This window comes from Camelus ferus, chromosome 13, assembly GCF_009834535.1.
Source record: "Camelus ferus isolate YT-003-E chromosome 13, BCGSAC_Cfer_1.0, whole genome shotgun sequence".
In the NCBI taxonomy this organism is placed as follows: Eukaryota; Metazoa; Chordata; class Mammalia; order Artiodactyla; family Camelidae; genus Camelus; species Camelus ferus.
In genome coordinates this window covers 52,785,148-52,800,410 of record NC_045708.1, presented here as the reverse complement: position 1 = coordinate 52,800,410, position 15,263 = coordinate 52,785,148, and the positions used below count along the sequence as shown (strand labels likewise).

Genomic DNA, 15,263 nt, shown 5'->3' with positions numbered 1-15,263 from the left:
TGATTCAGTTATATACATCCATACAAATATATAAATTCCTTTTCAGATTCTTTTCCATTATAGGTTATTACAAGGTATTGAGTATAGTTCCCTGTGCTGTACAGTAGGTCCTTGTGGTTTATCTATTTTATATATAGTAATGTGTATTTGCTAATCCCAAACTCCTAACTTATCTCTCCCCTCACCCAACCCTTTCCCCTTTGGTAACCAAAGTTTATTTTCTATGTCTGTCTCCTTAGCTTTAATTTTTGCCATTTTAATTGTAATGTGTCTTGGTATGGACCTCTGAGTTTATGTTGTTTGAGACTGTGTGTTTCCTGGACCTGAATGTTTGTTTCCTTTCCCAGTTTAGGGAGGTTTTCAGCTATTATCTCTTTAAATGAGTTCTCTGTCTCTTTCGCTTTCTCCTTGGAACTTTATAGTGGGAATGTTAGGATGTGTGATGTTGTCCTAGAGGTCTCTTAAACTATCCTCACTTTTTAAAATTCTTTTTTTCCTTTTTCTGTTCAGCTTGAGTGATTTCTACTACTTTGTCTTCTGATCTGTTCTTCTGTACCATCTAATCTAATGTTGATCCTTTTTAGTGTATTTTTTATTTCAGTTCTTGTATTCTTCAGGGCTGTTTGGTTCTTCTTTATATTTTCTAATTCTTTGTTAAAATCCTGACTGTGTTCATCCATTCATCTCCTGAAGTTCTTGAATATCTTTATGATCATTACCTTGAACTCTTTACAAGCAATTTGCTTATCTCCACTCTGTTTAGTTTATTTTCCTAAGGTTTTTATCTTGTTCCTTTGTTTAGAACATATTCCTCTGCCTCCTCATTTTGCCCAGATCTCTGTGCTGATTTCTGAGTATTAGGCAAGTCAGTTACATTTCCTGACCTTGGAGAAGTGGCCTTATGTAGGAGATGTCCAGTTGGGCCCAGCAGCACACTCCCTCCTGCTCACCAGAGCTTTGTGCTCTTGGAGTGCCCCTGTGTGGGCTACCTGGGCCCTTCTGTTGTGGGGGGCCTCCTACTGTAGGTGCGCTGGTGGGCAGGACTGGCTCCGACACCCAGGTGCTGCCGAACTGCTGGTGATGGGACTGGGTCCTGGCACAGTTGACTGTGGAGTGTGCTCAGGGTTGGGTGCCAACCCACTGGTGGGCAGGTAATCTCCTGGCACTAATAGGAAGAGGGAGGACGCCAGAATGGTGCTTTCCAGCACCAGTGTCCTCATGGTGGGATGAGCTTTAAAATGGCTGCCACCTGAATTTGTGTCCCCAGGAAGTGTCTCAGTTGCCACCTGCCTCTCTAAGAGGCTCTCCAGGATCAGCCAGTGAGCTTGACTCAGGCTTCTTCCAAACTATTGCCCCTGGGCTGTGTCTTGGAGACCGTGATATTTTGCATGCACCCTTTAAGAGTTCTTCTAGTTCTCCCGTACCCAACCCCTGCCGACCTTCAAAGCCAGATATCTGGGGGCTTGTTTTCCTGGCACAGGACCTCGGGGCTAAGGCGCCCAGTATGAGACTTCAGTCCCTCGATCTTTGGGGAGAACCTCTGTAACTGTAATTATCCTCCTGTTTGTGGGTCACCTACCCAGGGATCTGAGCCTTGACTGTACTACATCTCCACCCTCCTACTGATCTCGTTGTGGTTCCTTCTTTATTTTTAATTGCGGAAAATCTTTCCTGCTAGTCTTCAGGTAGTTGTCATAGATAGCTGCTCTGTAAATAGTGGTAATTTTGGTGTGTCTGTTGGAGGAGGTGAGTTCAGGGTCTTCCTATTCTGCCATGTTGGCCATACTTCTGTTTTATTCTAAATATTTGCTTCTCCTTTTGGTTTTATAACCCAACTCTCCAGCCTCTTCCAGGTTACTGCTGTAGCTATGAACATTGTACTTAAAATCATGAGTGATAAGGTGTGCTTAAAGTCCATTAGTACCTAAGTTGAAGCTTTCATCTTGGCTAATTATAATAATAGACAGAAAAAAAAAAAAGAGTCTTGAATAGGGATAAATATTAGTAAATTTTTTCATTAAGTGAAAACTCTAAAATCTGTTACCCACAAATGGGTAAGATACACTGTACTCTTATTATTCATGCATTTGTAATTAAACTTTATTTATAAATCTACAACATAATATATTCTGGACTAGGCCTATCCTGATATATGCCTAAAAGAATAGAAATAACCCCTATTCTTATAACAATTTTCGTCTTTTGAGAGAGACTGACAATTGAAACAAGCAATCATACAGAATGTGAAGGAGTGATAAAGGTAGAATTTTGGGAGTCCATATTAAGAATTATTTACTAGGCTTTTGGCAGGGGAGACATCATATAAATTGATGTTTCAAGTCTACACAAAAAAATAAGTTGGAATTAGTCAAGTAAAGAAGAGGGGGATGTGAGTTATGAGATGTAGGGATCCACATTTATAAAAGTCTAGAAGCAAGAAGAACTGAAACTTTCAAAGAAGTTCAAAGTGATTGGAATTCAGATGTGAGAGTAAGGACTGGTGAGAATTTAGGCTAGAGAGCTCTGCAGGGGCCAAGTGATGACGCGCCATCAATGTCCATTTAAAGGGTTTAGACTGTATACTCAGGGCAATGAAAAGCTGTTGAAAAACTTTTCAAAGTAGAATAACACAGCCAAATTTTCATTTCAAAAGCATCCTTTGTAAGCAGCAAGGAGGAGCCCAGAATGGAGGCTAACAAATCATGTAATAGACTACTGGGTAGTTTAGACAAGCGATGATGGTGATCTGAATTTAGGGTCAGTGGGAGAGGGACTGAAAGAAGTAACAGAGTGAAAACTACTAGGGCGTTAATTGGAGAATTTGTGATTGATTGGATGTAAGGAATATGACTAAGGAAGTGGAATGGGGAGAGAAGCAGCTAGGCAGAGAGCAATAAATCAAGATAAGCCAAGAAATACCTCTTAAGTTTCTGTTTTAAGGAACTGGGTTTACTGAAATGGGGAAGATTAGTGGAGAAGCAGCTTTGAAGAAGATACTGATTTCAGCTTAAACTGCTGAATTTGCTGTGAAACATTCAGGCAGAGCTGTGCTTTAGGCAGCTGAATCAGTCAATCTGGAACTCAGAGAAGAGGTACAGCGTACGGCAGGCACATAGAAGGGTTTTGAAGTCATCGGGGTAGAAGAGGTCACCCGATGAGTTTATGCATAGAGGTTGCCTCCCATTATATGAGCTAGGACTGAAAAATGCTAACAATTTCAGGATGGATACAGGAGCCATGAAGGAGACTGCACAGGAGCACTCGGAGAGGTACCAGGAAAATTAGGAAGAAAATCAGAACAAATGACAATTTGAGTATTTGGGAATATTTGAGAAATGGCAGCCAGAATATTTGGCAACTTGAATCTTAGGGAAGAGAATGTTTCAAGAAAGACAGTAAGTGTCCATTGGATTTCAAAACCTTGCTGGCCGTCTTGGGAATAGCCTGCCTGAGGATTTGTGGGCACTGAAGTCAGGCTATAGCAGGTTTAGGGATACATTTGAAGATAAAGAGGAGAGACAACTCTTTGGAGAAGTTCAGCTGTAACTTCTGGAGCAGTATGTGTAGGAAGGTGAGAATTCCACAGAAGGTTTTATTATTTCAGGGTAGGAGGAACTTAGGTATGTTAAAATGACAGTGGGAAAAACCCAAAAGTTAAAGATAAAAGAGGAAAGAGATGATTGAGAAAATAAGGCCTCTGAGATTCCTTATGGATAGGATCCAGGGCACAGAGAGAGGGTTAGCCGTGGCTAGGAGATGAGACACCTCTTCTGTTTGAACAAGAGGAAAGAATGGATAGCTGCAGGTGCTGAACTTAGTCCTAAGAAAGTGAGAGGCCCCTGAACAGCTTGGTTTTTTTTCTGTGATGTGAATTAGGACAGCGGAAAATGTGTGAAATGCTCACGGTGGTGAATGAAAGAGAAGAGAAAAATGAGTTACCTAGGGAATGAGATAAGGAGGTTGGAGGCCATGAATTTCACAAGAGATCCCAATGTGCCCATTGCCCTTCACAAGTACAAGACGTATCTATTTGGATCCCCTTATGAGGTGAAGTCCCTTCCGCATAGATCCAAAAAAGAGTTTCATTTTGATGTAAAACAAAGTTAAATAAGAAGTCATCATATCAGGTTAGAACCACAATCATTAGCCTGCATTGTGCACTTACCGTGGTGCAGGAGGGGGTTCTTCTACGTGTCATGGCTGCACTGTGCGTGAATCACAGAGGCCAGTGACTTACCACTAAATATCATATTCCCTTTAATAAGCTATAATGAATTTGTCTACTAAGTGAAATGTTTTGACCCATTGTGGAGTGTCAGACTGTTCACTTATTCGTCGTTAAATTATGCACACATCAACTACCTAGTAATTCAAGCTAAAATGACCACATGATGGTTCTAGGATGGACTGTGACACTAACATTTTACCAGGAAATCGTTTAATGGGTTATTTTTAACACAAAAGTTTTCAAGTACTCTAATATTAATGCTTCTTTTCTAAGTGTAAAAATAACACATTTGTTGTGGAGAATTTGGAATTTGGAAATGAAAAACAGAGAAGGAAATAGAAATCTCCCTAATTCCTACTTAGAAGGAAGTGCTTCTAGTATTTTTCTATATATTCACACAGAGAGGTTTTTTTTAATTGGATTATACTATGTAATAAACATTTGTTTTCACTTTTCATACCCTGAACATTTCTCCATGCAATTAAATATTCTTCAAAAACATGACTTTAAATGGCAGGATTGGAATGCATATATATTATGCATATTGTATGCTATATATTATGTATATTGATCGATGTTCTGTAAGTTGAGTAGTGTCCTTTTGTTGACCATTTAATTTTTTCTAATTTTCTTTTATATCGAGGAGAATATCCCTGCACACAAAACTTGGTCCACATCTCTGATCCCTTACTTAGCCATTTAGCTGCTCTTAATTGCCACTAATACTGTGGTTCTCTGAGTGAAAGATAGTAGGATTGAGCATTTTGGCTTTAAATGAAACTATATTTTGGCAGGGGAAAAAAAATCTATCTTAACTCTAAACATTTTCAAAGATCAATGTCCTTTAAACCTTGACAGAGGCATATTGCCTAGACTTTCTCTTGAGATATAAAAGTTTGAAATACAATAAATATACCCCTTCTGACATGTGTATCACAAGGCTAACCCGTCATCTATAATTCATGGAAGGAATATTTTTAAAGTAGATTTTACCTTCCCCCATTCAGCCAGAATTTGAATATTTACTTAGTTAGTAACATTTTTGACAATTTCAATAGAAAGATAAATATTTATCTAGACATAACATATGTACTGAGCTATACTGAGCCACCCAGGTTTTTACTATTCATACTAGCTGAAAGGAGAGAGTACTAAGGTACAGAATAATGTGGTGGCAGGCTTTACAATTTTGAGCTCTCCTTGTAGTGACTGGGTAATAATTCTGCAATAGCAAATATTTTAAAATGAAAATGTGAGGGTTTTTCTTTTTAAATGATTCTAGTAGGTAGAAATGTAAGGAATAGATAATACATTCATTTCCTTGCACTGCCCTAAGCATCCCCTGTTCTGTCTCTGAACCTCCAAGCCTTCTGTTCTGGAATCCTGTGCAATAGTGCAGTGGCCTGGGGCTTGGGCAGAGGTAGGCTGTGTAAATTGCAGGTGCTAATTATCCTTCTCATTGTAGTTTTCTCAGCTACATTACTAGATGAAGAAGACATTCAGTAAGCATGTATTAATCACGTTTTGGAGAAGGGAGAAATAAAGATCCAGTTAGGTAACTAGTCCCCAAACTAGAAGCAGAACTGAGTCAGATTTATGGCAGGTCTTTAACTCTTGATTTTGTGTTTGCCTTTTTTGTTTTTAACTTTGTTTTGTTTTAAAACATTTTTGTTTTAATTTTGTGTTTAACTCTAGTGTTTGCCTGTCTGCAGCTTCTAAACACATTTGGGGTTTTCCTGGGGAGGAGTTTTGTCTTTTGCTCCAAGTCTTTCACCTTTGGGTTTCTTTTCTTTTTTAATTGAAATCCTTATCCATTTTCCAGTTTGCCCCAGAATTCATCAGAAAAAAGTTAGCCACAGAAGTGTATGTAAACTATCCAGTCCAGTGCCATGGTTTACAAGTGAATTTAATAAAGCACAGAGAGTCATAAATGGCGGTAGAGCCAGCGGGAGGATTTACTTCTGGTTCTTAGTCCACTGTTGTTTTGAAACATTTAATAACATGGCATAATAGTAAAGATGAAATAATGCAACTTCTAGCAACTTTTTAAATGTGTATGAACTATTTATTTCCAAAGTTTTCAGATTAGGTTAGGCAAGAGAAGCTTCTGAAACAGAGTCTAGAATGCTGAGATGATTCGGCAACCTGAGAACAGAGTTGTAATTGGACCAGAAGGTGTACAATTATTTCTTAAATCTACAGAGACTTCTTCCCATGAAAGTCTTTCAAATTATGTAATTAAGTGGCTTAAAGAGCCAAGGCTGGTTTGAGTGTATTATAATGTAGTACATTTATCAAACTATGCAGGGACTTACCAGGAGAGCAGGTTATTCCCCAATAGTCTGACAAGGGATTACGGAAAACAGAACTTCATAGATAAAGCTTGGCTGTGAGGAAAGTTCTCGTACACACTTACATTAGGAATAAACTGGAAATGCAGAAAAGCCACATAATGAAGCCTAAGGCAAAGTAAAAATTGTATTCCCTCCCCACAAATTAATTTTTTTGAGTTTCCTCATTTAGAATCTTCCATAGATATATGTAGCCTATAACCCAAGGCACTTTCAAAACAGGAAGTAAATACTGAAGGTTTTTAAATGTGTAGTTATAAATCCTACCACAGTAAAATAAAATCCAAATGCAGAATATTAAAAACAGTCTCCTTGGTTACTATTTTGTACATTTGAAAGATCATTATCACTGGGGAAGGGACAAATCATTTTTTTCCCTTTAGGATGGCGAAAAGTAATTGCCCTTGGCCCTAGCGGGAGATGGAGAATTTAGGGGTTACTGATGTGGTTGTGTTCCTGGCCATCAGGGATACAGAAAGAGCTCTCTATTCTTGCTGATCTCCAGGGCAGAGGCAGGAGGTCTGAGAGAGTCACATGGAGCCTGGGGAAGATGCTGGCAGATGAGTGCAGTTCTGTTGAACCTCAGCTGGTCCCACTGCTCCCTTGACCAGATCATTATATGAGGCTGTTTAGCAGGAGCAATTGTGCAGAATATACATGTGTTTGCTAAAAAATAGCCTCTGTGGTGGCCAAGCACCATGGGTTATGTTGGTCCCTTCTCTTTTGTATAAGGAGTAGAATGGGACCAATAGGAATAATTAACTTACCAGAAATCTACGTATTGATGCCAAAGGTTTTCTTTTAAAGTCTGATCATTTAAAAAACATTTACAAAAATTGTAATCACTGTTTAGCTCCTTAAATGGAAGGAAGTCTAATTTAGGACACCTCACATCAAGGTGTCCACAGGACTGCATTTCCTTCTGGAAGCTCTGAAGGAGAATCGGAGACTTATTTCCTCGCTTTTTCTAAGGATGCTAACTTGCATTTATGTTCAAAATTAGAGAGGGAATTAGGAGCTCTACTTCCATCCCTGCTGCCATTTAGAAATGGAAGTATCATGCCCACTGCTTCTAATTCCAATTATCTTCATGTTGCACATCTCATGGGTTCTGGGAAAAGCTCGAGTGTCTCTCCCCATGTGCCAGCTATTGCTTACAGAGCTTGGTTTCGTAATTTCATAATCACTGCAGTGTCAATAGGAAATGACAGGCAATTACAGTGGACTAACCAATGGAAGGCATATGAAACCTGTATTAGGCTAGTAAAAATAATATTAAATCATTAGCCTCATAAATATTAATTTTAAAATAATCAAGGAAGATTGTGTAAAATGACTGAAATCTCATTTTAGTAAGTAATTTTGTGAATTTTCCTGATTGTAAAAAGTCAGAGGAATTTATAAAAGAACATGACAATGTAACTTGAGGTTTTAAATCATTCTAAACGAGGCTCAGAACACTTCCTGGAAGATGGTGAGTAATTATTGGATGAGGTGAGGGGCTGAAAGAGCTAAAGCCAGTAGCTTACGAAAAGAAGACAGAAGAACACCAGGCACATGTTTTTCTCAAAGGCCACTGAATTGAAAATACAGTTTTAAAAATATGAAAACGAATATATGTATGATATGTATGTCTACGTATGACTGAAGCATCATGCTGGACCTCAGAAATTGTCACAACATTGTAAACTGACTATACTTCAGTTAAAACAAATAAATAAATAAAACAAAAAACAACAAAAAAAGAAAATCTAGTTGCATACATTTTAGTCAAACACACTGAGATCCAATTAATGTCACTAGAGTAACAGGAATTCATTTTTATATATTGCAAATTTAGAAATTGAGATAATTTAGATAGGAGTTAGGGTGAAGTTTACTTTTGCTTTATTTATGTTAAAAAAAGAAAGTTTCTTAAGCAAGTGAATGAAGGTGAGCAAACTTGCCAGGATGTTTTATCTGTGAGAGAGAATGATTAGGTTTCATACCCACACCTCTCCACCCCCTTTCAACATTATTGAGAGCTTGCTCTGTACACATGCTAGTTTTTTAGGGTAGCTCTTTAACAAGTTGTTGCAGACTTGGTGGCCTAAAGCGGTATACATTTCTCTCACAGTTCTGTAGGTTAGAAGTCTGACACGGGTCTTACCTGGGCTCATATCAAGGAGTCCACAGGGCTGCATTACTTTCTGGAAGCTCTGAAGAAGAATCAGACTCATTTCCTTGCTTTTTTCAATTCTGAGAGGTCATCTATAATACATTAATTAGTATAATCATACTATAATTCCTCTCCAACCATTCTTCTATAAACACATCTCCCTCTGACCACAGCTGGAAAGTTTCTCAGATTTTAAGGACCCATATGATTATATTGAGCCCACCCAAATAATTCAAGTCAAAGCCCTTGACATTAATCACATGTTTTGCAAAGTCCTTTTTGCCTTATGTATTAACATATTCACAGGTTCCAAGGACTGGGATGAGGATGTCTTTGGGGGACCGTTCTGCCTACCACAGTGGAAAGTGGTGTTCAGTTCACAGGACTATGAGCCAGCATCAGAAGATACTAATGTAGATATATTTGTTTTAAATAAACTTGGTGTATAATAATTAACATTTATTAATGAAGGTAATAACCAGCAACTTCCTTTAAACAAAAGAATTTCCTAAGTTGTTTGAAATGTTTTTATACACATAAAAATTTTTAAATAATTTAATAATTGTTTCATAGTAGTAATCCCATTGCCTTCCACAAGTCTATGTATTTTACATAATTTAATTTTTGTAACAATATAATTTTATATACATGATACTATCTTACATTCTGTTCTTTTCACTTAATTCTTATATGTATTATTATGCAAACAGACTGTATTTTATTAAGCTTCACCCCTGATACTAGAGATTTGTTTGCAGTTTCTCACTAGAATAGATAATGCTTTGCTAAACATTCACTTATTTGTCCATCTGTTTTTTCCTTTTATTGAAATCTGGAATAAAATTATCTTTGAAAGAAATTATAGTCATGGTATATGCCTACCTATTTTTCTTTTCTTATTTGTTTATGGAGCCATCATTTTGTTTGGGTACTAGGCGGTTCTTTGGTCAAGGACCATGGGGTAAGCCCCAGGGAATGGATTTGTCCTATAAGCCAAAGCTGGAAATTTCCATTTCCTTGGCCAGGGATTGGTTTAAGAATCACCTGTGACTCAACTCTGTCCAGAAAGACTGAGTTAATGTTTTATAGCTGGTGAGAATTTAATCAGAACTGAGATTTAGGATGCGGAATCTGTGTTGTGCCGACATCTATCCGCACCATCGGGGTGTCTGTTACTACTGTAATTCAGATGAGAGAGAGGAGCTGAGCTAGGATGAGGCTGGAACAAGAGCAAACGGCATTGCAGAGGACGAGGCAAAAGAAGGATTCAAACGTGACTCTGACATGTTAAGCCAGTGACTGTGTAAGGACGAAAGTACCATTATTGGGGCTGTAGGTTTGTGGTTTGGGTATTTTGGAGACTCAGGGATATTGGGACCTCTTCAATTTGGGATATGTGACCTGAGGACAGAACAGCCAAATAAATGTGGGCCTTAAGAGACACTTTGAGGTCAACAGAAATGTACTTTGAGCTACAAATGCAAACCACATATATAATTCAAAATTTTCTAGTAGTGTCATTTTCAAAAAAGTAACAAGAAACAAGTGATGTTAATTTTTCTGGTGGGAGTAGGGGAGTTAATTAGGTTTATTTATTTATTTATGCTTAGAGGAGGTACTGGGGATTGAACTCAGAACCTCATGCAGCCTAAGCATGTGCTCCACCACTTGAGCTATACCCTCCCCTCCAAGTGATGTTAATTTTAATAATAGATTTTACTTAACACAAGATATCAAAAATCATTACCATTTCACCATATAAATCATTACATAGCCCAACATCTCAGTTTACTCCAGCCATATTTCAATTTAGGAGCCAGTATAAAGTCAGCACCTTTCTTTGCTTGCAAATGTGAACCCAGGTTTGAGTTGTTCCTGCTTTACCTGCCATTATGCACGATGCTGTAATGAACAGTCATACACACAACTTCTGGTGCAGGAATTCAGGGCAGTATATTCTTGGGAGCGGGCCTTGTGGGAGGTAGCAGGCAAGATAGTGCCTGGTGGTTTTCCGAGGCGGCGGCTCCAGCTGCCACTCTCACCAGTATGTAAGAGTCCATGTTGTTCCACGACCTCAGTAACATTTGGAAAAGTCACGTTTTATTTCTGTCAAACTAGTGGGTATAAAACGGTTTCTTACTTTGTCATAATATGCATTTCTCTGGTGATTAATGAGCTTGACTATTTTTTCAGATGCATATGAATCTGCATTTTTTTCCTATTCTGTGGAAATCACAAATATGTATTCATTCAAATAGAAGCATACTTATGTATGATATATGTCATATACTATATTCATATATCGTCACATATTCACATATATTTATTGAATACTATCTGCTGGGAATATACCAGTGTGGAAAAAATATATATAGTCCCAAATCCTGCATTCATTGAGTTTATTTATTACATTCTAGTGTGTGTACAGTCAAGGGAGAGAAGCAAACAAACAAACAAAGTAAAATGCTGTCTGTCATATGTTAGTGAACCTGGGATTAAGTCTAGCTCAGCCAGTTTATATTATTAAACTTTGGTTTCTACAATTGTAAAAGGGAGATGGCAATAACATTTATCTTATATTGTTTATGAAATGCATATGAAGAACTTGACACAGTGTCAGGCAAATTGTAAGGATTCAAAAAATGCTGATGACAGTGATATTCTATTATTCTTATTCTTATTTTCCCCTTTCTTACTTCTGTTTTTTTCTTCAGTGATTTTTTTTCAGTTACGACTACTGAAGTTTAAGACTAAATATGTTTTGGTTTTGGTGAAGTGTTGGCTCTCATTTGGGTGTGAACCTGCTGGTGTTTTACACAGCAAGACAGATGAGATATGTGATTTTCAAACTTCTTAAATCCCAAGGCCAAGAGCCTGAGAACATGTACTTTTAAAAAATCTGCATCATGTTGGCAAAAATTTGGCAAAGTCCATAGGAATATCTTACATATTTCAGGGCTGTGTTCTATGAGTATAAATGTTGCTTGAATTAATCATTTCAATCCAACAACCAATTTATTGTAAACTATGTGCAGAGTACTATGTAGGGGAGATGCATATGACCTTATTAATCTTTGGAATTATTATTTGTCCCTTTTTCTTAGATAATGATGTTGAAAATGATCTTCAATCAGACATCAGTTGAACACTGCAAGACGTACACAGGAAGGAAGGAAGAATGCAACTTCTTCTTAATAGCCGTTCGCCTGGCTTCGCTGAACCAGATCTTGGATCCCTGGGTTTATCTGCTGCTAAGAAAGATCCTTCTTCAGAAGTTTTGCCAGGTAGCAAATGCTATCTCCAGATGCGCTAATAATGGACAGAAAGTGCAGACTATCTCATTAGCCAATGAAATATCACAGACAGAAGCATGAAAGAGAATACTTAATCAACTTGCATGTTCACAGCTTTTGGCATCAACTAGCCCCAAACCTTACTGTGAATTTAGGCATCCCTGGCATGCCACTGATTATGCATTGAAGTAGAATTTTTCCTTTACGGCTAAATAGTCTCAGACGCATAGATAATCCCCTATGTGCCAGAAGTACTGAAATACAAACAAAGGAAAATATATTAATAATAGTCTAGTGTATTGGGTTATCTGCCACTTATAGCTGAATATGTGATTATTTATGAGGGAAAAACTTTTTTTTTTTAATAAGTGATCTTGGTTTGTGGTAGAGGCAGGCTGGGGATAGTTAATACTCCAGTATAATGAGTACATGGGGAATTTAACACAGATCACTGAAGACAAGGTAATAGTTTGATTTTGCTGAAAGACCTTGGTCTTCTGTTCTCTCTCTCTGTCTCTCTCTGAGTCACTCTTATTCCCCTTACATTTTTTAAAAAGTTGAGTTAGGATAAAAAGATGTATAATGTATCCATAATATTCATTGGTACTGATGTTATTTAGATATTGCTTGATATATAAATTGGCTGCTAACTTTACAAACTTTAGTTTTGGTTGGGTTGGTAATTAAGTTTACTCATCATCTGAATAAGAGTCAATTCCATTTATTTCAAGTATAACAGAATTCGTGACTATCAAACTGCAAAATATTTTTTAATTGCATTTTTAACTCCTACAAGCCTGGGGAAGAGTCATGAAACTGTGCTTGAAAGTCAGTGAAATGATTTTTTCAAAATGCTATTGAAGGATTGATTTGAGCACTAAATATAGGTACTCTGGTTAACAATCTTTCCTGATTTTTTTCCATCAAAAGTATTCTTTTCAGTCTTTGGATATTTAAGTACTAACTCATTCTAAGGCCAATAAATATTTTGAAGCTTCCATAACATCTTTGCATAGTTTGGCCTATTTATAGGATAAGAAAATTAATAATATTAACCCCTCACAGCACTTTCTCTGCCCTCTGCTCAAAGTAGCTCTTTCTAAATATTTATTACTTAAATGTTTCTCTTATAGTCTATATGTATACAAACCTCGAGAGTTAAACTTGATATCTTTTTGGCACAAGGAGGTCTCTACATTAAGTTTCAAGAATTAAACTTAAAAAAAATCTCCCCAACAAACACAACAATCTTACAAATTAGACCTATGTAAAATGTTCTTCATACTCTAGAGCATTCATTTTGCAAACTTATTAACATTTTCTCATGAAGATTTTAATTTTCATTTTACTTTCCTGCTTTCCTAGCTTTAAAAAACTTGAGATTTATTTATGCTCTTTTTATAGTAACTACATTTGTGTGTGTGTTCAGTAGGCATTTGGGGAAGAATTAATTTTAAGAGGTACAAAATATTATTAGATCAGTATGTATACCAGCCTAGGCCAATCAGGAATAATCAGTCTGAATGACCATGTCAAATTGAGTGAGAAGGCAAGGTGTGCTGGGAGTGCTTATGTAATTCATGATGGTTCTACTCGTCTCAGTTTTGGAAAAAAATGATGATAAATAACCAATGATAAAACCCCACTATGAAATCTCTCTGTGCCATAGAATTGGATTATCCCACAGGTCACTTCATGGAAAATGCAACCAAAACTACATACTTTTATTTTCCAGGAAAAAAACTGCACTTAAATGACCTTATAATGGAAGAGGCTTTACTTCTTGAGTGGTCCTCTGATCCTAGGTTACAATCAGATAGACATGCACGCAGTGTGGATTCAAGTGGTGTGAGCTTGACGGGGATATTTCTTCCAGCGCCGAGCACTCGGAATACAGAAAGTGCTCAATGGGTTTGTTCAGTGAATGAACGACTAATTATCTGCCAAAACCAAGTGCACGTCAGTGGGGCACCACCGTATGGTTGAAGTGCTTCAAGCCATTACAGGCCATCCAGCTGATAAAATGAATGATGTCTGCTTGTTTAATTACAGAAATACAAATTTATCTTCAAATGTGCAGTGTCACATTGCTGCATAACAAAGTGCTTTATTTGCATTAATAATTTAAGAGGCTGTTACTCCCAAGTGGTAATGGAGATGACTGTCCAAGAAATATCACCTTTCCTCGGGCCACAGAAGTACCTGACAACAAAGCAGCCTAAAACTCATGCTTAACTACAAAATAAACTTCTGACCAGGGGTGCATGGTAGGAATGGGTGATGGCAGGTTTTGAACAAGCTTGAAAAGGAGGCAGAAAAGGAAGATTTACGTAATGGCGTGTGAGTTTCGTTGTCTAGGTAGCCACTTGTCAGTACATGGAAAACCTGAAAAGAAATACATCCTAGATGAGATCAGCTTTTGGATGACAGTAGAGGTTAGATTTCAGACACGTTGCTCAGAGGCCCTAGATATGGTTAGAGAGTGAACACTAACGTCGCTGCAGAAGAGTATGTTTCCAAGGTCCTTTAAGTTCACTCTCATGTGCTTAGCTTGTCCACGTATGTGTCTCAGCAGGAAAGAAGTGTACACATAAGTTACATCAATTCCAAAACTTCCCCGTATTGATTAAAGAAAAAAAAACAAAGAGGCCTAGGAAATCAAATAGAAAGAAGTGAGTGAACGCGATGTAGGAACACACGTAAAATCAGCTCTCGTAGGCTTCACAAAGCGATCCTTGTTTTCCAAATGGTGAATTTACACAGCTGTGTCGTGGCACAGAAGAGAACGATGACATGTCATCCAATAAGAACAGTTTCCTTTTCAAATCAAGTAAGTATGGTGGATATCTTTAAAATATTTTAAATTGAAGAAACAAAATGTGTTAGCCCAAGATTTACCAAATTTACCTAATGCTGTGTACCAAGTCACTTTAGGTAAGCGTAAGCGTTTAGTCATGCCAGATTTAAGTGACTGTGAATTTAAAACTGCACATACATACTTAATGCTCCTTTATTATATAAAAGACCTCTTGACCATGGTATGGCGTAAAATTGTGGAAACTCATGTAAAAGTTAACTGTAGAAGACCCTGCGGCAACACTGGCGTTGAGTTAATAGCCAAACTAAAAACTCTGACAGGACAGTTCCTTAATAAGGTGGTCCGTCCGTGGCAGTGTTCTGATAGTATTAGAATTAGGCCCTTTATTTATTTAATACTCCATATGTTTTTGTTG

The 15,263-nt window shown here is 37.5% G+C and overlaps 1 protein-coding gene across 1 annotated transcript in view; it reads left to right on the top strand.

The window, feature by feature from the left end:
- Window positions 1-15,263, top strand: part of PTGER3 (prostaglandin E receptor 3) — a 75,564-nt gene that overhangs the window by 20,515 nt on the left and 39,786 nt on the right. Inside the window, 1 exon segment of the mRNA XM_006191028.3 lies at window positions 11,842-12,021. Within this exon segment, the coding sequence (XP_006191090.1) occupies window positions 11,842-12,021 (180 nt within the window).